This window comes from Frieseomelitta varia, unplaced genomic scaffold (genome assembly GCF_011392965.1).
Source record: "Frieseomelitta varia isolate USP_RPSP 00005682 unplaced genomic scaffold, Fvar_1.2 scaffold_190, whole genome shotgun sequence".
NCBI classification, from domain to species: Eukaryota; Metazoa; Arthropoda; class Insecta; order Hymenoptera; family Apidae; genus Frieseomelitta; species Frieseomelitta varia.
Genome location: NW_025109639.1, coordinates 746 through 27845, shown reverse-complemented (window position 1 = coordinate 27845; position 27100 = coordinate 746). Strand labels below are relative to the sequence as shown.

At 30.1% G+C, this 27100-nt stretch overlaps 1 protein-coding gene across 1 annotated transcript in view; it reads right to left on the bottom strand.

The window, feature by feature from the left end:
• The window catches only part of LOC122539084 (dynein axonemal heavy chain 1-like), a 110833-nt gene extending 86621 nt beyond the window's left edge, over positions 1–24212 (bottom strand). The window contains 23 exon segments of the mRNA XM_043673695.1: positions 5502–5593; positions 7117–7227; positions 7343–7505; positions 7779–8034; positions 8167–8280; positions 8810–9052; positions 9740–9963; positions 10713–11258; positions 11874–12006; positions 12065–12242; positions 12983–13303; positions 13447–13578; positions 13861–14185; positions 16894–17362; positions 18104–18363; positions 18649–18755; positions 18757–18864; positions 20293–20551; positions 21064–21237; positions 21628–21751; positions 22267–22596; positions 22730–23004; positions 24003–24212. Coding sequence (XP_043529630.1) covers positions 5502–5593; positions 7117–7227; positions 7343–7505; positions 7779–8034; positions 8167–8280; positions 8810–9052; positions 9740–9963; positions 10713–11258; positions 11874–12006; positions 12065–12242; positions 12983–13303; positions 13447–13578; positions 13861–14185; positions 16894–17362; positions 18104–18363; positions 18649–18755; positions 18757–18864; positions 20293–20551; positions 21064–21237; positions 21628–21751; positions 22267–22596; positions 22730–23004; positions 24003–24062 — 5004 coding nt within the window. The 5' untranslated portion in view covers positions 24063–24212.
• Positions 24213–27100: the final 2888 nt, after the last annotated feature.

Here is a 27100-nt window from a genome sequence, read left to right as displayed (position 1 = left end):
CTTTTACATGTCATTAGAGAAAGCAAAGAAAGACTTCGAAAGTTTGTACAAAGTTAATTAGCTGTTTCGAATCGATTCTGAATATTAAATAATATGATAATATCAATTACGTAATAATATTCATAACGGAGTATAACCTTTAACGACTCTAACCAGTTAATTAATTTCTAGTCAATTTTTAATAAATGTTTACTATAATCAGAATTTTAAATTTAAGAATTTGCAAACTCAGCGTGAAATTTGTTATTTTGGTAACATTAAGTCTATCATTCTTCGAATTACACGAATAAATATGGATATACGTTATGTGTTAGATGTAGAAATTAATTGCTTTTGCATTGAATTTTAAAACAAAAAATTGGCACATTTACAAAACACGTTGTACCTTATTAAACGGTATGTTCTTTTTAAAATTATAGATTTTTCAATAATAATTTAGATGTACATCTGATTAAGAACGTCTTGACATTTGAAATGTAGAAGTTGAACCGTTATTAAATGAAAATTTCAGTCAAATGAAAGAAGAACTTGTTTCAAAAAATAATTCGAACGATCCCTAATGATCCTTTATTAGAAAAACTAATAAATAAATGGCAAGGCAATTAATTTCTACGAGGCAACTAATATTCATTCGTACAGTTGTAAATTTGCAAATTGTTGAATCACATTCTCCAAATATATTATAAGCTGTGTTTCAACATGTTTAAAACGTTCGAGGCATATATAGCGAAAGAAAATATTTAAATGTCAATATTGAAGATTGAACTTTAACATTAACTTAAATCATAAACTATTTATTTCACGCTGTCGGACAGCACAAAACACCAACGAATTTTCAAAACCAACATGACTATTAATAAGCTATTAATCGATGTTGTCAATACTCGATGCGAAATTACGAGAAACCGTAGTATAATCGGTCGTTTGATAACCCGAAGAAGCAAAGACTATAAAGATAAATATTGTCGTAGAGAAATACCACTTCGATGTCTATTTTGATGAAATTCTGCATGCTCGTCAAATTTTCGCGAAATTGGGAAATCCGCAGACGCTTTATATCGTAATTTACTATCGAACTCCTTTAACACTTGTCATAATTGTCAATGTAAAGAGAAATTGCACGCGTGTGACACGTGTGATCGATGCAAATTTAATTCTTCAAGTTTTATTCAATGTCTGTAACGTCGTATATACATGTAAGATGTTTAAAAAATATGAGACAAATCGTCTTGTATTGATTAACCTACGATAAAAGAAATCGAAATTCTCCTTATTATTTTTCGTGCTAATTGTAAGTCCAGTATGCAAATAATGCTGAACTACATAAGTAATACATTCCCGCTGAAAAGTTTGGAGCATGACATTCGTTTTACGTGAAATGAATTTCGCCAACGATTGAGATGAAATAAATTTTTCTTGGAAAATTGAAATATCGCAATAAGTTATAATATACCGCGGACATTTATGCATTTTTACAAGAAATTTCAAAGTACAAAATTTCACGACATAAAGAGGTGTAGAAAATATCCAAAGTGCAGTGCTTTCTTATGATATTTTAGTGGTGTACAAGATAATTTTCTACCTAAAGTTCTATCTTTCTAGAACTATAAAATTCGTAGTTTAGTTTCAACGTTTATGAATATTAATATGATACATTTATGCTTCCTTTAGAAGATTGTTATTTCTTTCGAAACTCTAAACTTCTGGGCGAGAGTGTACACGCAGTTTTATCTTTTATACCGAGTTGTAGAAATAATTTTTTCATACGAAAATGATATACATACATATGTATTTTATTTTTCTGCAGAAGTTGTTGTAAAAGAATTTCTACTGTAAATACCCCGATGAATTGTAGAATCTAGATATAAGGCAGATACTTTTAAATATAAGATACTCAAAAAATTGGTAATGACTTATTTTAATCACCTCACCCTGTATGAATAATTTTATCTGGTATTTGTATTCTTTAGAGAGGAAAAATCCCAATGTTACAAAATCAGAGCCAATTATCAAAGTTTACTGAAGAAGAAAAAATTTCAAACCGAATGGCTTTGGACAAATTAACAACGATTAATTAACAACGATTTTCTCGATATTTGCGATTTTTTCTCGTGCAAGCATACGCCATGCAATAATGCCGCAAATATTTAAATCCAATCTCGCAAATTAATACAAAAACGTATAAAAGCGTATAACGACTAGCAAATACATGTAAAAGTGTTTTTGCAACGTGGAGAACGCGACGTCGAATTAAAAGCGCTTGTTGGAACAAAGCTCCGTGACGACAGAACTGTTTCCATGATTTCTTGTCCGATAACGTGAGACTAACGTTGATAATACAGTTGAAATAAGTAATGCAACTAGAACTTGGAATTGAGGCCACCGACAGAAGAAGGATACTTAAGTTTATGAGCCCTCCTTCCTTATATAGTGTATATATTTATTGCATTTTCATTGCATGTTCAGTGATCATGTTTCTGATTCTTACGACCGTGATCTTACTCTCTTATGTGTTTCAAATAGTACAAATTTAGTATAGCAGTATATTTAGTTAACGAAAGATTCAGTTACTCCATTACGTGTTCCAAACAGTAAAAATTTAGTATAGTAGTAAATGCAGTTAACGAAAGGAACTAAATAAGAGAAATTATATTATTAACTCGTGCAAAAATATCTACTTAATTTTGTTCATTTTCGTACCTAATTTTTTAAATCTTTTATTTTACCAATATGAAATAAATAAACGATTCTTACGATTTCGTTAAATTAATTTTTTGAAAATTACAAGTAACATTCTGCTTCTATTCAATTGTAAAGGAAATTGGATTTAATTTCGTTACTTGTTTTTAAGTAACCAAAATCTGAAATTACATGCCTGAATTATTTTTGCAAAGTTTGAGAATAAAACTCGAAATTCATCACTTGAATCAATTAGAATTTCGTCGTACTTAATTTCACGATTTTACTGAACCGCGGAACTTTAAGATTATTGATACTTATTGAGAATACTTTCTTTAATCTTTAGATTGCAAAAGCTATTTGCATTTTGAGTTGTTCAAACTACTTGTTCACCAAAGTTACAGTAAACAGGTAAAAGCTTTTCTTCCAAGCGATTAAGTCGCCTGATCGATAACTACGGCTTTTATTAAAGTTACGAAGAACACGAGATAGTAAAATATTGTCAAAGCTTCATGCATATTAATTTTAAACTTTCATCTCTGTTTTTTTTTTTTTATTGCTCGAGTTTACTCTGAATATTCTAAGAAAATTAGAATCCCATGTATCAATTTAATATAGATTTCTTACGAAATATTATTCTATTTTGCAGCGTATAAGTACTAGTATGGAAATGAAATTCTGTAACATATTGTTTAGTTTTCTAGTAGCATTTTTGATATTTTTTATAATAAAATATACCGCCAGAGTTGCGGATGATATCCGATTTCAAGTCCCCTCTGATCTTTCTAAATTTCAACCGGCCCGAGCTGCTCACCTGTCGAGTCTAAAGACTCGCCCACGACATAAGCTTACCACTATCCTCGAGAGTCCAACCTAATCGGCTAACAATCCACCGTGGGCTTCGTGTATCAACCCTCTCGATACTGGTGATAAAGGCCGTACTTGTCATATCTGGCGCAGACAAGTCTGCTTCCGAGGAGATCCTTGCATACATCGGCTTGGGGATAGAATCAGAACTCGGGTACGTGGGGTCGTCACTCCCCAAAGGCCGAAGCCCCCCTGCGGAGTATAACCAACAGATGTTGGGGATGCAAACTACGAAAAGAAAGTGAATCAAATAAATGACAACAACTTTATATTGTTATAAAGTTTAACAGGAGAGAAGAACATTTGTATTATTTTTACTACTATCATTACTATCGGTCGACAGAGCAAGAATTTTCATCTACCTGTCTTTTCCTCGTCAACAAAGAACATTTATTTGAAAACTTGTTGATATTTAAAGACTTTTACGACGACGGAATAATAAGAGGGATCAGCAACTACTGATTTCGCGTTCACGTTATTGAAGAAAGTTCGTCGAAGATTATGAAGTACGTGATAGATTAATAGAAAGCGTGAAAAAAATCCGAAATAATCTTTGATATAAATTCAAAGAAGGATCAGAGATGTACGTTTCGTGAGTCGCACTCGAAGAGGGGAGATCTTGAGCGATCGATACAAAAGAAGAACACAGTTTTTCATGGTCTTGTATGCCAAACATTGCGTAACTCCATAAGATCTAAAAACGTTCAGTTATTGCATTAAATGTCGAAAAAAAATGTCAAAAAATAGATATTGAAAAAGAGGGAAAAGAGAGAAAGAGGAAAAGAAAAACTAAATCAATTTTCGCTTGAAATGCTATTATAACGCAAGTGACTTTTTGATTTGCTGGCGGAATATTTCTATCTATTTTTATCACATTTACGATGAACGATAAAAGAGAAAAAAGTATTCGTAATACCGAGACTGAGTCACATCGTTCTTTTTTTTCTTATAAACCTTACTCGACTATAATATACACGAACTGTAAAATAAATATAAAATCGCCAGATACCGTCTTCTCTTTTAATTTTTCCAACCTAACCATCAATCTATCCTTCGCATGTTGTTTCGCATTTCCTTTTAGCTGCATATACGAATGCAACTAATCGGGTTAACTTATTCACAGTGGAAATTATACGGCACGGAAGTTATCCCAACTCGCTAACTATTATATGTCTTTAAATGTCGTACCTAGATACGTATCGTGTCGTTATTCTATGGTAAACAAAATTCAATCCTTATTAGCTGAGAAAAGTCACAAAGTTAAAAACAACGTAATGCCATTTCCGATAAAGGCTTCTAAAAATTTTATTGATGTGAATCCGTTTATCTGACGACTGTGTTAATTGTGCTACGTTATAGTGACTGATCTACGAATCGAGATAAAATTTGATTGTTTAATGATGGAACGAAACATTTTATTTTCAATCAGTAAAATTTAATAATATAGCTTCTTTTGTTTTCTATAGCTTTATGGCTATATCTATTTCAACTAGAAGGGAATTCTTCTACGAAAATATTTACTAGAAAATTTCAATTGCTCATCAATTGTCAATCAATTCATCTAAAATATTTCCATGAAATTTCAAATTACAAAATATATTATAAAATTATAAAATTAATATTATAAAATTATAAAATTAATATTATAAAATTATAAAATTAATATTATAAAATTACAAAATATATTATATATTATAAAATTACTTTATTATTATAAAAGTAATATTATTATTATAAAAGTAAGATTTCCAAGATAATATTCCGCATAAATGCGATCAAATAGTGCAATATCGATATAAAAAGCGTGTGAATGGAATGGAAAGTCTCTTACCTTATAAAAGCAAAGTAAAGTATCTCATCTCATAATATTGGAATATTCAAGCACGGTTCATACTCGAGAACTATTACGTTGTACTTAATTCGGACAGTTCTTTCAGATTTGAAACAGCACTCACCCTTGTTTTTCCCGATCCAGTTGGACCAACAAGCATTAATCCGTGACGAACCACAATCGTTTCGTATAATTGGATAACTTTTTTCACGAACTCTGCAATCAGAAGTGCGGAATTTAATCATCATCTTCAAACACTTCGAATTATTCGATCAAGTAAAATTCCACTTAACGAATCAAACGTTCTTAAATTATCGTGCGAAAATACATTGTCTGTATTTTTGAAATTTAAACTTGGCGACTCTAAAGTTAACGAAATAAAACGATGTGATTTCAAGCGATCATAGTTAAGGTTTGTGGTTTTCCGCTAATTTTGAGAGCGTTTCATTAATTTTTAAGACTGTAAGGTCTCTAAATTTTAAGGACATAAGATCTTTAATCCCCGGATTGTTGTTAGATTTATTTATAATTCTTTTATGAAACATAAAGATATTTAACGATGCATACTGAACAGTGGAATGAGGTCAATGTTTACGCGCAACATAAAACCAAAATAATAAATCTGAAGTAAGGATTTTTCGTTTCACAATAGCAGTTCGCTCTCTTTTCTACCTAGTAGATCTTTAATCCCCTAAGTAGCTTATAGCTTATTGCAAAATATTGAAATGGTCTCCATCTTTTATCCAGCAATTTTATTTCTTTTCCCAGATTCCTTCACATTATCGAAGAAATTAAGACGTAATAAAATTCTCCGTATTCATCTATCGATTTCACGTAAAAATTTCAATATTTTCATGCTGATAAAAGTAGAGTATGTAAATTTTTATATACATATGGTATGGAAAGATATTTATACCCGTTTAAAGTTTTACGATAAGTAAATGATATACTTGTTTCAAAATTTAAAAAAGTGACAAAAAAATTTGTAAAGTGTTAAAAATTCCATTGTCAACGGTAAATACTGAATATTAAAAAGAAAAAAATATCCTAAAATTTTTAAACGGCAATGTGCGTGTTGTTATCTTTTATTATTCAAATATAGAACAAGTTTAAAGTTAAAAAATTGTTTTTTTTCGGAAATTGAGACTAATAAAGAATACGTAATCCGTGCGCAAAAATTTATTTGTTTTTCGGTATCGAACGGTACAATGTATGTATGTAATTTGTATGCATTTAGAATGCAACAACATATATTGCTTTTACGCTGCGTTACTCAGCAGAGTAAAAGCAGAAGAAGAACAATCTCTCACAATGAAATTTATATGCATGGTGAAGAATAAATAATGAGAGATCAGTCATTAGCACTGACGTATGAAGAAATTCACGGATACGTAATATACGTAAACGTATTAATAGTAGAATAAATCTACATTTATTATACGTATTATTAATAGTAGAATTTTAATAGTAAATACATATCTTTATTTAAATTAATTTCCTATTCCTTCCACCTTTTATGATTAAGAGAACATAATAATAATTAAGAAAATTAAATATATGTAATTAATTGTAAGCGGAAAATTATAATAATAATTAATACGGTGAAGAAATATAATAAAAGAAAATGTAGCTAATTATTATTAATGGGGCATGATGTAGCAATTAATAAAAGATGGAATTTTCAATAATTATAGACGCAAAATACGAATCAAAATTAATGAAACATATAATTAACGTACCATCAACTTCTTCTAGGTTGTTTTTCACAATGGCCGCACGAATCTCTGTTTCCAAAATGCCGTGGTCTACATATATCTCTTTCAAACGTGGAAATAAATCAGATACAATACCTAATTAAGCAAAAGAAATATGGAAACTGTGAAATTTGTAATTGCAGTAATTAACTTTTTTTTGAAATCATCGTATCAAGAACTTTTGAGTACTTTCGAAAAATACGTGAATTACCATTAAACAATGTCAGGTCATCTTTTAAAAACTTTGGAACGTTTACGTCTCTCAAAGCAAGTAAACAAATCTGTTGTTCAGTTAAATCCTTTTGTTCCCGTTTCAAATTTCCTGCCACAGCAATCACCGTTTTCACCGCTCGCATTCCAAAGTCATAATGATCCTTTAAATTAAGAAATACAATGATTATATAGAAGATTACAATGATTACATAGAAGATTGTCGTGAAATTAAATGTTTATCTTTTCAGATCGAATAAATTTGAACGTGCAGTTAATTCTTGAAACAATTAACTTTCTGATGCAAAAGGAGTTATTAATAAAATACGATCAAGTATAATTAACATTAAAACTGTTTAAAAAATTAATCAATTTATAATAATTTGTAATAATCAAATGGTAATGTATTAAATATTATCATTCTCAAAATTTTGTACCTGCGTGCTTAATTGTTCCGAGCTTAATTTAAAGGTTGTCGTTATTTTTCCAGCTAAGCTTTTCGCCTCGGAAAAACCGTATGAAAATAATGAAATTTCAGCGATTAGTGCGTAATCTGGTACCATCATAGCTACAGGACGGAACAAAGCTTTCAAGTTGTCTGGTAATTCAGTTCGACCTGCGTAACCGGGATTCATAGTGATGAATACTGCGCAGGATGGCTTCAACACAATTTCATCTCCTTCGAAGATGAATCTAAGAAAATGTCATTGTTATAACACTGAAATAATATAACATAATATGGTATATAGAAATCAAAGCCATTTGCAAATCATTTATTGAAAGCTTTACTAAATGAAATTCGTATTAATTACAGTTTCAACTCACTTATCCACCCTCATTTGCTGTGCTTGCTGGATCGTCATGATTTGCTGGGCTATTACAGACAATACCTCGATATCTATTCTGTTGAATTCATCAAAACACGCCCATGCACCTGCACTGAGGAGATTATTATCAGATAAAAACATTAGAATGCTAATTAAAATCAACTGATTAGTAATTACTTCAATACAATTACTTGAATACAATAAGAAACATATTGTCTTATTAATTACTTGAGTGTATAAAAATGAACATTTCTGTGAATTCATATTTTTTTGAAAATACATTTTTCTTTAGGAGAAAAAGGAAAGCTAGGTTCTTGCTGGAATTTGACGTTTTTAATTAAATTCATACGTGTGATTTAATAATTGATACTATGAGAAAAGGAAATTTAAATTTCGACTTTGCCCTTAAATACATTTTCAACTAAAATGAATTCTTAAAATTTTAACTTTTTGATAATAATATAGAAATATCGATTTACTGTCGAGCACAAACGTCTGTATTTCTAACACGCATAGAAAAAAGTACACGGAGGATAGAATGACACGAAAATACATTAATACAACAAAATGGGTAGAAAATTCAGAAACTCTCTTGTAGCATTGAAAAATTGAGAAGACAAATCAAAGATCGTTAAGATTACCTAGCAAGACCTTTGAAGAACTTTCCCATCGACATAAAATCCAACTGATCGGAACAATTAAATACGACACATTGTATGGCGAATGCTTTCGCGAGGTCCTTTGTGGTTTCCGTTTTACCAGTGCCTGCGGGGCCAGCCGGTGCACCACCGAATTTCAAATGTAAAGCTCCAGTTAATGTCAAATAGCATCGATCAGTCAATGGAGTTATGACGAGTCTTCCAGTATTTCCCAAATATTCGTATCTAAATAACAACAATTATTAGATCTTTATGCGATTTCATATTTTTATTTTTATAAATAATACAGTTATTTATGTTACTAAATATTCGATATTTTATATATCGCCTATTTGCCTATTATGTTTATTTTCTGTATTTCTTCTAAATTTCCCATAAATACATAAAAATCTATAGTCTAATAATTACAATTTGAGATAATAGAGAGTTTACATGTACTTATCTGCCTTAAATTTAAAAGAGAAAGAAGAACTTTTGAATTTTTATAGACATATAATAAATAATACAAGCATTGTCTACGTTTTAAATATAATTAACAGATTAAAATTCATAAAATGTTTAAAATAAATTCTTCTTTCCTTTTTATTAAAGTTTCTGTTTTATATTCACGTATGTAAACTTTCGTGATTAATTGTATTCAATATTTAAATAATATAGCACTAATAAATACCAATGTAAATATAATAAATAAAGATTTAAGCAATCAACCGTGATATAGTACGTGCACTGATTAATATATCATGGCAAACATGGCACAGTTTGATGAAAAATCAATATAAAAGAAAATGTAATTTAAAAATTTTTTAAATCGTATTTTATATTTCCGAGAATTGTATTTGTTTTAGAGAACGAGGAAGAGAGAGAAAGAAAATTGAAACTATTACAACGTGGAAACATATTAGTGTGACGTACCCATATGGAAATTCTGCATTCACAGCACGCACTTTCAAGTCGTCATTCACCCAGTAATACCGTAGCTGTGAGATCCAGTTAAAATCGTTTACGTTCGATACTTTTTCTTGCAACAATTTGTACAGCACGTCGCGCGCGTGCACCTCGATAGTAATTACTGCCTCCAACGTTAGTCTCTGAATTTCAGTTTGTGGACCTCGCACTAATTCACGTAAATCGTCCATCTGCGCGATAAATTATTAACACATTCATGATGAATAAAAATCCTAATTTCTATGCTTTGAAAGCATACTGAAAAAAACTTTTTCTAATGTGAAACATTTTGGGATGTAATAACATTTTGGATACATCGATACCTGAAACGTGAAAAGAGAAACATTTATTTCTCTTCGTTGTACGATTGGAAAATCAATTAAATCCCGATTTCAAACGCGTTAAATTAAAAAAAAATTTATTTTTTTTAATATATTTCTTGTTTCTGTAATTTTTTATGTTCAGTTTTCATAAAATAATATGAATTGATGCTATAAACTGCAGACTGTATACCACACGTTGTACACTTGTAATTTATTATATGGTTTTCTTTTACTCAAATTTTTCAGAAATTATGCTTATAATAGCGTTAGGAGATTCGAAAGAGTAAAATTTGTGAATGTGCTTAATAAAGAAAGTTTCCTTCGTCCAGATTGAACGATAAAAATTATGAAAGGGAAGTTCTATTTCCAAAGTTCGTGTAAATTACATTTTGTAGACGTTAGCAGTATCAGGGAACGATAAAATTTTTTTTTTTAAGATTATAATAAAAAAATTTTAATGTCGCTTCATAAGAGAAATTCTAAGGTATCTGAGGAAATTCTTAAAATTCATAAGACACAAAGAATATACTCTAAATGCAGCTAGATTAACTGATTTCATTTACAGCGTAATACTTTAATTTATGATTCTTATACCGGTTCATAGAACCATATCTTACATGTCCCAGCAACTCCTGGTAGTAGTTGGAGAGCGTTTTCGTAAGGATTCCATTTTCTACTTGTGCAGTCCAATATGCTTGACCACAGCAAAGTGCCACCTGCCCTGGCCACATGTATACCCATACTTTTCTTGGAATCTCTTTGACAACCGATAGAGCATCTTCGATCATTTTCCTAAGAGTATTTCGCATCACAGTCTCCAGGTCACCCAACCAATATTCGACGCTTCTCAATGGATACATCGGCGGATGAAGCATCACTTCTTCTCTCTCGGCAGAGTACATTCGGGTAATTTGCAGATCCTCTTCGAATCTCACTTCTTGAATGTTCTCGAAACACTTTCTCAGATGCGGTTGCACCGCTTGTACTTTCTTCGCTTGGGCAAGGATCTCCAGAAGTTCGTCGTCGCTAAGGAAATAGAATCGAGGGAAAATTTTTCGTTTCACTTCCACGTAATTCGATAGACCTTTTTGCACTACTTCCAGAAGACTTTGGCACTCTTGGAGGCTCTCGAGGAGACTTTGGTCCGGGCATATTTTCATAATCTGTCACGATATAGTATACTTAGCTTAAGTTTGGGAAAAAGGAAAGTTTGTGTTGATATTTTGAAATTGAAGCAAATATGTATAAAGTTGTGCAAGGATTATTGGAAGTTTTCGCGATTTTAGCTCATTTTGGATGAGGAAAAAGAAAGATAATATTTTAAAAGAATGAAAGATATAATTCTGAAAGAAAAAAAGAAAATAATATAGAAAAGTAATTGTAAGTACATAAAATACACTATTGGCTAAAGTTTAAGTACACTGTGTGTGAAATAGATAGATTTTCTAATATAGCACATACTTCTAATATCAATAGTGATATTCTTCTTTAGAATATTTTAGTACAGTTTGTGTACAGGAAATATATATGATTAAAAAATATACAGGAATTATCGTATAACGAAATACTGAATTAAATGTGAAATATAATTATAATAAAAACATATTCAAACTTTTAGCCAGTATTGTAGAAGGAAGAAGATTTATTAATAGTTTTGTATAGAAAATCATTTAAAGTTATCTGATATTTATCGAGATCATTCTAAAATCATTTGAGGATCATATGAAAATCACATATGAAGTCATATAAAAGAATATACATATGAAAATTAAAATTACGTAGGGATTCTCATAAGCATTCTTCATAATCCGTCTCCAGTTTCGCTCCATAGCATTGTACTTCCTAGTTTCCACTGGCAATTGAACGTTGATGTCCTCTGAAGTAAATATTGGCTCCAAGTACATCCAGTCTCTGTAATCCAGATTCTCGTTCTTAAACAAGCGATTAATCTTTTTGTCTTTGTCCGTACCTTTGCACTTCCATCCATAAGATCAATACCTCTTGCGTCAACTTTAATTTACGTTCCCACTCATTGATCTCGTCTTCGAAAACGGTTTTCAATGGGCTGAATGCAAGCTGTTGTACGCTGAGTATATGATTCTCTAGCAGCATTATAATTTCTTCCGTAACCTTTATTATATAAGTTCCTGCGTGGATATCAGTAAGATCAATTAAGATAAATTTTTATAAAAGTGTCATCTAATATGTGTGAGAATGTAAGATTTGTAGAAACAAGTTTAAGCTATAACTGAGCCATTTAAGATACTATGGATTTCAGACTATAGCTGTAGAATGAAGTCACGTAGAATCCATATGGACATATTCCGTACAATATCCACGTATTTTACATATTCATGTAGTCTACATATCCACATGTTTGTGTATTCTATGTGTCCACCTATCTAATACCCTTTACACTCTCTTAGAATGGTGTTTGTTAGATTAAGGATACGATTAAGGATACTGAATCGAAAAGAAAATAAATAAAGTACGTAGAATAGAATAACTTAGTAAAACCGCGTGAATTAATATAAATATTTTTAATTTAAGTCTAGTCTTAAATCTTTATTTTTAACTAAATGGTATTAATCTATTACGTCGGTTTGATTAGGAAAACGTTTTAAAACTTACATTACCAATTAAAAATTTAGATGTGTGTGTGTGTGTGTGTGTGTGTGCGTGCGTGCGTGCGCGTGCAATATATAAATTTTCTACTATCAGTACACACTTTCAAATAATTTCTTTGCTTTTAAGCACATTATGTATAGGAAATGAACGTATAGACAAAAAATATACAAGAATTAATATATAAATATTGAATTAAGTATGAAATATAAATACAACTTTTGGTCGATACTACATATGTAATAAAAGAAGAAATATTTACCAGTGGTTTTGTATGGCAGTAGCTCCAGAACAATCATTTCCCACTCTTCAATCATTTTATTCAATGTCCGTTCAGTGGCGTATTCTTTGGCTGCAATGTCAGCGACAATTTTCACTAATTCCTCAAATTCCTGGATACCAAGTATCAACAAGGATTTAAACGTTATGGCTGGTTTAAGAGCCATTTGTATTCCAGTTTGCGCGCTCAGTTGCTCGAAATGACGGTCTTTCATTCCCGGTTCTCGAAGAGCTTGTATGAGACTAATATAAGGCTTGAATTCGTCTATTTGCTCCTTTATTGCAATTGCTATTGCCTGTACCTCTGTTGAAAGAGAAATTACTGAAAATTTCCTAGTCGAAAGTATCTTTCTTTAAAACACAAGATATTTAAAAATAAAAAGAAATTTGTTGAAAATTCTAAACAAATACAAACTACTGACAATTCTTATCGTGAGGTTGACTTACTCGGAAATTCTTGGAACGTTCTGATCGCTCGGGTCATTACTCGATACATATCAGCAACCAGGATATCGATTTGACTGCCATCAACATTCATTAACGGATTGTCCATCCATATATCGTACCATTTAAGCCAGTCTGTTAATTGTGGCAAAATCGTATTGAATTAAAAACTATGAGAGATTACCATTAAATCTGAATAATGAATCTGAACTTTGTAAAAATAGAGAAAAAGATATCAACCACCAATTTATGGGAAAGCGAGTCTCATAAAAGTCGACGATTAAATCGATACAGTTCACTTCTTCACTTTAATTAACAAAATTCACTTTAATTAGTAAAATTAACTTTTTTAATTTCCATCTATTATTCTATAGTCACTGAGCAAATGATTATTAAAGATTGTAATTAAATCCTTGCCTGATGCAGTGAGCCACAAATTTCTGTATGGTTCAAAGTCTCTCATTAGTTTGTGTAAATGTTCGAAAGGCACCACTTTCATGCCGAATAGCTTTTGCCGTTCGTTAAGCAACAGACCCATTTCTCGACAGTCGACCATGGCTTTCCAAATTCTCTTCACATCGAGTGCAGTCTCGTGTATGCGAAGGATATCCGTTTGAAGAGCAATATTTGCCACATTGCTCACTAGAGTATCTATTTTCTCTTGCAGCAAAACTTCGTCCTGCAGCTGGATTTTATAGAACTTCTCCTGCTCTTCCACCAATCGTTCGTTCGTTTCTTTGACCTAGACAAAATTTTTAACTTGTTATTCATTTATGAGGAATTGCGCGATTATTGTATCGATTGAGAAGCAAATATTTAATTTAAGGAAGAAGCAATTTCTGAATTCTAAAATATTACTTTACAAGAATTTGTACGCGAATATTTTGAAAAATAAGAAAGTATAGTCTCTTGGAACGAATCAAATTTTTCTTAGTATTCCACGTTATACCTGGGAGAATATGTTCTAAAGCATTCTAAAGCATCAATATGAGCCTCTCGAGAGGAGACCTAGCGGTTGTTTGTGCTATGTGACACAGCATCAGTTAATAAATATGTGAAACTATCGAAAAATATTAAATTACAAATAACTATTATGTAAGATTATCAAAAAAAGTCGTTTAATATTACGCTAACATATATTTTTGTTAAAAAAAATATTAAACAGTAAAGAAATATTAAACTAAGAATCACTGACAATGGAAAGTGTTTTTGAAGAAGAGGTAAATGAAAGCACACTGTAAATGTAACAAAGCACAATTACAAATGTAACGATAATATCTTAATATTTGATCGGTGATACTTTGTTAACCTGAATAAAGATGAAGATAAACACAGAGACCGTGTAATTTGCCAATAAACAACTTTATCCAGCTCATTTAGAAAGCGTGTTTTCAAAATACATAGAATTGCGTATCATTCACTAGATTACGCGTTCGAAGTAAATTAATATTACGATCGTATTGATTACAAGTACAGTACATAGAAAGAAAAAAATTTATACGTAGTGTTATGAATATTATTTAAAATATCTCGTGATAAAGTGTATACTTTCTTCGCATAAAATTTATCATATTGACAATTAAGAAATATTAACACGATAGTATCGTCCTCGGTCATTTGATTTTTTTTTTACAAAAGAAGAATATTTTTAAGAAACGGTAAAGAATCGATCAGTTTATTCTCATCTGCTATGACATAACTGCGCAGCGCAGGCGTAAACCAAATAAGAAATTTTCCAGGAAACAACGAACAAATATACCATTATAAATCACAAAGCGTAAAGACTCATTTAAGTAGCGCCGTTATAGTTTACGGCTGTCGTAAATTAATGATTTGTAATCGCAGTTTCCTCGCTACGATATTGTAAAACAAGATCTATAATCTTAAAGTGATAGTTTTCATATTAATTTTGAGAATAATTTTCATTACAGATAAAAACGAGTCGTTACAATGCTTTGATTAAACACGAAAGTCAATTAATGATCGGAAAAGGAGTAAAGTCAAAGTTATTAGTCTTGCAAAAAAAAATATTACTATTTAATATTGTAATGAGATACGACTATCATGATTGCATTGAAACAAATTTAAAAATACATATCTATCTTGAATGAACATAATATACTTTTTATATACTTTTATATTATTGTAAGATTTATTGAAATCTGATATAGTTTCCTCCAGACTATCATTTGACTAAAAATGTAGAAAAGCTTGTACTAAAATGATGAAAACATCATATATGAAATATCAATCGATAGCCAATATATACTGAACGTGTTAGGTATTCACAATATACATACATATGTACATTGCATGGAAGATATATAGTACATGAGTGCATATGTGAATAGCAAATACCGTGTATATAAATATGTTAATGCACAGTAACAACAGCAACTGAGCCGAAATTTTAACATAAAACCTTCCGTGTTTCGAAAAGTCACGTATGATAGGAACATTTAAATATCGAAGATTTCTTGAATAATAAACAAACACATGTAACAACACATTTAAATATTTTTAAAATTCCCAACACATAGGTTGGATGCTTCTGAATATTCTATCTCCAATATTGATCCTATTTCTTTTCACTCTTTATTTACGTGAATTGTTGAATTTTTTATCATGCTCGAAATAGTTAATCATAAATTTTTAATCGGTCAATTTTCCACTATACACGAGTTATCCATGCTTCCACTAATACCTCTCTTTAGAGAATATGTACATAACGTAGATAACACTGATTAATGATACCTGTAGCGTTAGCATTCGTTTTAAACTAATGAATTATTATAGGATATCCTAGAAGATAGTTTATTTAATAACGTTTGTTTATAGAAGTACGAAAAAGTAATGCGCGATAAGAGATAATAATAAGCACAAAAATTATATCATTTAGCCTGATATCTTGTATGCCATCTTGTATGCTTTCAGTAAATAAAATGTACTGTAACATTTACTTTATTTACTTTCGAAATGTATTCAGAAGAAAAGATGTAAATTAAGAAAAATCACAATATATCTACATAGAACGATAAAAAGTTTTGCAACACTGTAACAAGATCTACAGACGAGAATAGATATATTTTTAAAGATAATGCGACGTTTCTGCAAAGTTAGTATTATTCTTCTTAAATACTTTACTACGTTCTAAGTTCTAAGTTGCCTTATTATTTTCAACTATATTATTGTAGACACCATGGAAATATTCCAAATTGATATTATGTTGACTCTGTACATAAAGTCTTAATTAAACATCTACTGCAATTTATTTATCAAATGTTTCATTATAAGCGCAAAGTAACTATACATTATATATACACATTCTACGGTTTATTTTTATTCCCAAGAATCTCGCGAGAGGATTAGAAAATGCGCAGGAAATATAGAAAATGAAAAAAAAAAAGAAAATTTTCTAATCTTCTAATCTATAAGTACAAAGACTTTCACCTGGTTATCAATTTGAAGAGGGGAACCGATCACTTCCCATTTCGCCTGGAAATCGTCGTCGGATATGTTCCAAAGGAAACTGTCAAGAACGTCGAAATCTAATTTCAATTTGTCCATTTTCTCTTCGAGGTTCTGAACTCGGAGTGGTATCGTTTCCATCCAGTCGCGTATCTCGAATATGTGCTCGATACTCTGCGGCACTTCTTTCAATCTGTACTGCATTTGCCTATATTCTTCTAATATATTATCCACTTCCGTTCGTAACTTTTCCGTGAACATAACTAGCAATCCTGTGGCGCATTCGCGCCGTTTCTGCATCAAAAAGTCCTTCAAAGGACGGACATTCACTATGAATGGTCCGATAGGAATCGTATTGGGCAAAGTCACTTCAAAATTTTGTTTCATTGTGATATGAAATGTAATTTCCTCTTTTATCTCCAGGGTGCTAAGCTCTTCCTGCTTGAACTTCCTAGAAAATACGAAATTTCATGTAGTTGATCATAATGAATCATCTGCGCTTTGTCGAAGGGGGATTAGAAAATTATTTGACGGGCGTCATACGCGAACTACTATCTTTTCTTTTTTTCAGTTGAAAAAGTGAGAATACGTTCGAGTGCGATTGCTCATTCAGCGTGAATATTAAATTTTTGGGATGCTTGGGAGTGATTATTCTCTCTTTCCGTATGAATATTTGGTTTTATCCAGTAAATTCGTTCTTTGCATTTCATTAAAAACAAGTAACGAAGAAGAATTAAAAAGTTAAAATAAAATTCGTGAAATTTTAATTAGATCGTTCGTTAATCTGATAATTGTTTGAATATTATAAAAAGATGTGCGTGTGTTATGTTACCTAAAATGAAGAAAATTTCATGAGGTGGAAAGAAATTACTGAAATTACTGGAATTCTAATTAAATTCCAATTCAAATGAATGTGATTTCCAATTAAATCTTTTATCGCTCGAAAGCACATTCTTGAAAATTAGTACTCTCATGCAACGATGCTAATAATCGTTTATGAAACGTACTATACTTGCATTATTACCAGACTACGGATTCTATGGAATGTAATTAAAAAAATAAGACCTAATTAAAAAATCTTTCTCTTATTGCGTATTACATTTATTGTACAACTTACAATTATTCCAAGCATGCATAAAAATCCGCAGTCTAGTCGTAACGTGAAATTTAAAAACTTCGTTTATCGACTCACTCGATGTATTTCAGGATGTCGAGATTGAAGAACGACTGGTATCGACTGTACTCCTTCGCATACGCTTTCAACGGTATCGTCGACTTTCGATAAGCTATTGTCAATCGATCACGAACCTTGCACACATTATCTTCAAGTAATCCGACGGAACTTAGAAAAACGTCTGCCGGGAACTTCAACTTCGGAAGTAGAAAAGGATGTACCTGTCTGATTTGGTGACAGGCGATCAGCGCATTATCATATAAAGTAATGATGCTCTCCTTGAAACAATTAAGATGTTCAATTAACTTAGAAAATTAAGAAATAATTAAGAATAATTAATTAAAATTAAGAAATAATTAACAAATATAATCAATATAATCAACTATTAATTTATATAGGTTTATATACATGTTAATATTTATATAGACCTATATCACTTAGGTATGTACATATATTTCCTTCATGTTTTAAAGATCTAAATACTTGATTTAGATATAAATATAAATATTTTATCGAATCAGGAAGAGGAAATCTTTTGAACGGTATAATGAAAGTGCACTCACTACAAATTTGTCTGGATTTGTTGTGTAATATGGTTTCTGTTCATCCATTTGAAGGTCAATAAGGAAGATGGGATTGGCAGCGGGTTTAAATTGGCTGTCAGTGAGATCATTTCCCCAGGAAAACGACTCTTCGACATCCAAGAGACACAACGCTGGACCCTCCAGAATGTCTCCGAACAACTTGATCGAATTTTTCACCAGAATCCTTAATGCATACTAATTACAGCAAAATATTGGATTATTTTGTAATAATGCATGTTTAATTTAATGTTACTTTTACGACATAAAGAATATTATACATGTTAGTAGCTAATAAAATAAATGTCACATTTCATCAATATTTTCTCATAATATTTTTCAATTTTAATCAAAAATTTTTATTCGTAATTTACAAAACATGATTATTTTTTTTTACGACCATAGTGTGATTCTCTGATCGATAGATAGTTGTTTAAAAAATTTGACGCAGAAGTAACATAGTAATCTTGACATTTTTTTAACAAACTGCTACTGATTCCACACTATGGTAATCACAATATATGTATAATTTCTTAATATCCTGTGCAAAAAGAACTTTGAATATTAAAAACACTAATTGTTTGTAAAGGAATATTAAAAAATGTATATACTTCCATGCCTTTCCTACTTACTTCACTAACATTAATTTAAAAAAAGAATCCATTCTACTTTCTTTATTACGCAACACATCCCTAGTAGTTGCCAAATAAATGTCCTACATCTTATTTTCTGTCAACACTCTTTAGCACAGTTTTCCATTACGTACCGTTACGTTAACATACGAAACGAGATTTCGTATGTTATCGAATTTCAAGATACAGAGGAAAATGTAATACCATGAACAGCCAGCATGAACATTACGTTTGTTAGTCAAAAAAAATTTTGACACGCGTAAAATGCGAATAAATTCATTCCTTTACCGCTTAATCACTCTCGTACAATTTTACTCTTAATGCGATTACCACATCGATGCGAAAGAGAAAAACGCAATCTAATTCTGCAATAAATCTCGGGCTAACATGTGTCAATGAAGAAGGAAAGCAAAGACATTTATTTCGCGTGACACGCACTCTTGTAAACCGAACGAAATTCTATTGATTGCTTGGTAAGTGTTCCATTTGTACAAAGTGTAGTAAATTTAGTTACAGAAAACAGATATAGTTACAAAAAAAATTAGAAAACAATATTGCAGAGCCTTTTAAACGACAACTTTCAAGCAGGAATACGTAAGTTCCATTTAAAAGACATAAATACTATAAATAATATAAATAATATAAATAATATAAATAATATAAATATAAATAAAAAATAAAATAATATAAATAATATAAAATAATATAAATTTTTAAAAAAGTAGAATTATTAATCATTTATTAAACACGAATTATTTAAAATTATTTCATATAACATGCAAGTTAGATTAAAACGTTTACTTCTTTTTCCTTCCTTTTAAAGAAAGAAAGCACCATACAATCTTATACAACTAAAATATGACTATCTATTTCGAATACAAGTACATATCTATAAAAATACGTACCTGCATACAAAGAGTGGTGAGATTCATCAGACGTTTTAACTTCATCACGTTATACACCTCGTGGTACTTTTGTTCAAGATTAAACCAACCTTTTCCAAGATCCCTCAAGCACATTCTGACTGATTGTGTAATTTTCTCCAACCATGGTTCTTTCAAATATTTAATAAGCGTAGTGGTTGCTTGGTTTTGTAAATCTTCGAACTCTGACAATTTTATTTGTTTCCCATAGGAAGTAGCGAATAAATTCATCGAGGATACAAGCATACATTCAGCCATGATACACGTCATAGCTTCGTACACTTCTTCGTGAACGTACAGTGTTGTCCAATGAGTGGATTCCCTTATTTTCTAAACAGATTAATATTATTATTTTTATTCTTATGAAATTGTGGATTCGAAAAATATGAATTTTCCAGTGATGAGTTTATAATTCAATAAGATATTGTGATATTAATTATCCACATAATATTAATCTATTATCACATTTAATCATTATTTTTAATCAATATCGTAAATAGTATAAAGATAAAATATCTGGATGCATTAGTTTTCCAAGAAAATTGTTAATTGACAACAATATTGAAATATCCAATTTTAAATGAAATTATTTTCTCGATTTGGTACAAATAAAGACCCAATAAAATTTGAAATCCAACAATAGTCAGAAATTTTGGTATCTAATTTGGTACTAAAGCAATTTTATTTACTTGTTAATAAAATACAAGACAATAATTAATTTTCTTCGAAACTTTTGTGCAAATTTATTCGTGGAAATATATGCTTAGTTCGATATGAAACATAAAATGAATTCGATAAAACAAAGTTTTCGCAAAAACATGATTATCGGGAACAAATATTACCAGAAAGTTTTTCATGCCTGTATCGATCTTGCTTTTTTCTGGCACTTTCGTGGGCTCAACGAAATCAGGCACCCACATGATGAATTTAAACATTTCTGGATTTCGTTGTATCATCTGCCTCCACATGAGGTCGCACATCGTGCGTTGATAATCCAGGCAGATTTCTTCCATCAGCTAAAAACAAGTGACAGTCAGAATATTCCCGAAAACGAAATAAAGAGAATATGAAAATATCAAATCGGTTGAAAGATAATGAATCACGGATTTTTTCTTTTTATGGTTACGCAAATTTTTTGCAAAATCAAATATTGGTTTCAAAATACTGATATGATTGTAACTTGATAGCTCTAGTATTATATAATATCATCTCCTTGGTCTATAGTTTGTAATTACATGTACCAAATTATATAATGTCATGTTAATAGAAATTTATTTTATTAGATTGGTATCAATAAAAATTTATCAAAAAATTTATCAATCAATTTCAAATCTATTGGAAAATCTGTTGGATATTTATTCCATTGAATATTTGGTATATAAAGCTTTGCAAAACCTTTTACGTACCAGTATTACATGCCTATGTTTTAAACTGAAAGTATTCCCAGCTAAACGGATAATAGTTTCTTTTTCTTTTTCATTCAACGTTTGCATGCCTTCCATTCGCATACAGTCCAAATAAAAATTGTACCTACGCAAATATTCTTGATAATATTAAAAGTATTCATTAATTATATTCTGAGAAATTAAACAATACTTCTGTTATAATTAGATTACTGATTTTTATGCATTTGTAGGAAATTTAAAATTACAAAAAACGCGCAATATATAAAAATGTACCAAGTGTATAGATTATAATATTTATTATAATATTATTAATATTTATTATAATATTAAGCGGATGAAATAAATTTTAGGTTTCATTTGTTTAACATCAAAACTACCAGAGAGATTAAAATGACTAATTCGCAATTTTTCATAGAAATTTTATAATTTCAATAATAATACTTTAATAATTTTCATGTCTACTAATTTTAATAACTTTTCGTAAAATATATAAATAAAATTATGTGTTCTTTATTTTTCCCTATTCCTTGCGCATTTATTCTTCTCGTAGAAGTTTTTTATTCTTTAGTCCTTATTAAATTAATTAAATTTGCATGAAAATCTGCAATCTATAATTTTTAATCACTTGTCACTCAATACTTTATAGAAGCTTCAGCAGTCCGTCTATGTTCAATGGCCACCTTCAATCTCTTTACGTAATTTCGAGGATCTTCCGCGAAGAATCGAATATAGATCCTCGGTATCTTAAATTTCCGCTTTCTACCATCAAGCGTGAGCACGCTCCACAATTTCTTCTCGTGGTTGTAGTGAGTAATGGCAGCGTTAGTCCAAGTGAACAAGTTGTTCAACTGATTATCCTCGAGAGAAAACATCTCATCCTCGGATCGGAATCTTGGAACGAAAACGGTGGCTGGTAGTGGATAATGCTTTCCATCGATAACACCGAGATTTATCCAATCTTCTGCCGTCCTGCAATTATATTTTGTTTTCTTTTTTGTTTTTCTTAGCGTTCTTAAAATTAAAAACTTTTAATTGGATTTATTTAATAAAAATATAAAAATATACAAATAACTGTAGCATCAAATTTTTTTAAATCATGTACCTGCAATCGTATTCCTCGTCGTCAAAAATTTCCAGAGGAAGAAAGTGTACCGTGCTGAATAAATCATATATCTCTCCGAACGTTAACAATGGCAACACGGCAGACGGAGGTAACATTTCTTTTGGTGAAATACCTATTTCTTCCAAAGCATTTTCGATTTTCAAATTTCTGTACAATCTGCGTCGCCTCTCCATTTCGACGTTCCGTGGAATTTTTTTGGGCTCTACGTTTAGTTGCATTTGCACTTTTGGAACAAATGTCGCCGCTGGAAACGACTGTTTTGCAAATATTTGTTCAGTTATTTACCTTCTTTATGAACCGTGTATGTTTTGTAGACTTTAAAAATCAGAATAAAAAACACAGGAATCTAAATAAAAAATAAAAAAAAAAATGTATTCACGGAAATTAATCCTTTCACTTTAAATGTTTCACTTTATCATTGCTGCAGCCTTCACTTTTAGAAATAATACCAGGAAAACAAAATTATTTCGATGGAAAATGTCAATAACGATTTCATAAAAATGTGAAGTGCTGTGCACAGGAAAATGTGAGTTTTTATCAACAAGCTTTATGCTTCGCATACACTATCTTTCATAAATAATAAATAATATTTAAGGAATTGGTGCCATTCGATTAAACAATCAACTTTTACATTGGGAGAATATTTCTCTACTGTAAATCTATTATTTCTTGCAATAATTGAGTTCAAATTAAAACTAAAGTTCCAAGTTGTATATTATCGAATTAACACTTCGTAAAATTTATAGAAATTTTTAGAATGCATTAATACGTTAATGTTCTTATTTTAATCGCTCTGAAATCCCAATATATAGAACACATATACTTAAAGTCACTTAAATGTTCATCCACTTTATCTTTATTTATATTAATCAATATTATCTATTGTTTTTATTAATATCTTAGTAGACGTCTCTTTAAAGTCTATGAAAAATAAACTGAATAAAATTAATACTATATCTTCATTTTATATGTATATACTTGTGTGATATTAATATACGCAGCTTAAGATAAGATCACAGAACAAAGTTAGATTAAAGAATCTCATTTGAAATGTATATTTTATTTAGACGTCTCCAAATATTTATGAACGATAGTATAAATCTTTCGAGAAACATTTCAAGACTTATTTCTTAAAGGAAGTTTCAATTTCTTAATGCGTGCAGGATCGAATGGATTTATTCTCGTGTTATCTCGCTTCGATAATTCATTATTTTGAGCTTTGTAATTCACTCTAGCAGTTTTTGTTACTCACAATTGATCGATCTTCCGGAAAGCTCATCCATCGTTTAGCTTCACCGAGGAAATTGTACATTTCTTGATCCTGTAATTGTTTGACATGAGCGCTATGATGCTCGGTGGAAACTTGCCAGGCGAGTTTCGTTCTTCTTGGTACAGTTGTCAGAAGGGCAACTTCCGGTTTAACAGGATACTCTTGAGTGCCTGTACGCCACTCAGTTAGTTTCATCGAGATGAATTCATAAAAACAGAAAGCAAAGGAATTGATAAAAATTTTCTTGGTATTCTTCTTTAAAATTCTTTTCAGATTTCAAATAAACATTTTAGTTTAAATTCTAAAAGGAATTTTAAAGAAGAATGCAAAGAAACTTTCATCAATTGCAGGTGTAATTTTAGTTTTAGAATTACAGGAGTAGCTTGTCATTTAGTGGCCCAATTATTAAAGAAATTCATATTAGAGACATACATAGAAAGCTAAGCATTGATTAAGTGCTTTGAATTTTTTAAAATTCAGAAAATGGACTTAATTGTTTGCTACGAATAGCTCAATTAATCGATTGTTTAATTAACATACCCGTCACGATTTCCGAGTAATAACCTCTTTGTTTAATACTCTGTTCGTCCATAGTTATAACTTCGATGTACTGTATTTTACATTTAGAGATGAAATTACAACTTATATGCAGATTAATTATTCAAATATTAAGAAAGTAAAATGTATATTGTTGAATTGGCATTAAAAGTCATCAAATAGATAATTCACGATATCCTTAACATGATTTCAACGTGAAACTGTCGACTGTCTTATTCGTAAATGTTCAGACTAATTATTATTTTCGAGAAAGATACATTGGGTAGATCATCTTACACATTATATTAATTTATAATATATTATTTGTTAACAGTAAGCTAAAATCAAAATTGTTCTACTTATTAAATAACCTTCGTGATATTATTATCGTGGAAAGTTCAAATAAGTATTTTCTTAATGATTCTTTTTCTGTTTGTTCTTAATATAGATATAATATAAACTGTTATCTCTAAAATTATCATCTTTGTGAATAAAACTACTGTATCAATTGGAAATTAAATTGGAAACTAACATATCTACGGACGTATATGTAACTGTTGGCAATTGACTACAAGTTAATGATCGCATCTTATGGGAGTTCGTGTTCCATGTTCTGAAATATCGACAAGCGAAGAATCATTGATTTTTTAGCGCTCTCTACGCTTAAACAACGGTGAATTGAAGAACTATCAAGCAAAACGATCGAAGGGTTGATTATTCTGAATTTTTAAAACTCAAAGAACCTATCAGCGTGAATAAATTATATCAAAAGTTCAATATAATATGAGAGGAATTGAAGCAAAGAAGAAAGAACAACCCTCTCGTTTACAGATGATCATTGCAGAAGAAATAATTAATCCTACACTTTCTAAAATATTCTTGTACGAAAAATGTACACACAAATTCACACACTCATTAACATTCACACACGGATTCAATATTTTCCACATACTTGCAAATTAGTTACCTATATGTCAAAACTACATGTTATTTATTTTCCATTAATTTAATGGAAACGTACATCTACACAAACACGAAATCGCAACCAATCAGGTCATATTAATTGTTATGTAATTATATAACAACTGTTTCAGTTAGAATTAATTGTTTAGCTATATAATGATGTAATTAGTAATTATATATCAAGTAATACTTATTGCCCAGTGGAGGTGCTGCAAATAAAGACCCACTCTTTGATGATTTTTATTCATTTTATTTATATAAATACATAAATATAATTCTAAAAAATGAAGTGAATGTTATATGAAGTCTTCTTCCGATGATTTCACAATCTGTTGTATTATATGAAGTCGTCTTCATATAACTTGTACCTGAACCAAATCTAAAAAACTGAAAACGATTAGTAAAATCTGTTTAGTAAAAATTACTACTTACAGTTGGATGAAACATCATTTTGATGTAACAATTTTTTCCTCTTAGTTACTTACTTCATATTCCATCTTTCTAAAACTTTAGTGTACATATCTCTGTATATTTTTTGTAACTAATACTCCCTACAAGTTAATGTATTTGAAACAAACATGTATTGGATTAGTATTATAATTAGTATTATAATAATACTAATATTTATAACTCATAATAATAATATATTATAAAAAAAAAACCTGCAATAAAAGTATATTACATATACACAAATTTAATTATCTTATAGAAAAAATTTCAAATTTTCATTATAATATTTAAATATTTTGTTGCAACACTTTTTATTTTATATATATGGCACATGAAATCATTTACATTTTCATATGTGTAAATTAATTAAATTTATAATAAAATTCTATTTTCTAAAACTTGTAACAAAGTTAGAGCTAATAAAAAAATATATATATTTTCTGTAATGAAAACATTACATTTTATTCTAGCAATATTTTCTGTAATGAACGTAGTAAGGGATGCTGAAAAAGAAAACTGAACACAGTAACCAGAAGGGCTACTAAAACACATTTTCAAAGAAAATGTAAAACAGTAGACAGAAGGGCTACTAAAAAACATTTCCAACTCAATACAATAACCAGAAGGGCTATTGTTAAATATGTGTTCAAAATGAACCCGAGCAATAAATCGTATCTTGTTTCGTAACACTAAGAGTAAAAGTAACATTAAGAAATCGCGATAAAATAATATCGTAATACTAACTCTAACCAAATTCAAAGAAAATTATTATTAACAATACAAAAGCTACTGTATGAACAAAAAACTACTTCAAATATTTCAACACTCTAAAATTAATTAAAAGCAATAACTCTACAATCTAATTCGAAACAATAGGAATCAAGATAAACTTTATTATAATATAACTCTAAAACAACTTCAAAAATTCATAATCAAAATTGTTAAATCGCGGTATCGTAATTCGCAACTCTACAGCAAACACGATTATCATTTCTTCGCAACTCTAGTTTAAACCGCAATCAATTTATCGCAACACCAATAAACAGGCGAGAAACTATATCGCAATTCTAATTCAACCCGTAATCAATTTCTCGCAACGCTAACAAGAAAGCTCGCGATTTGCTCAAAAC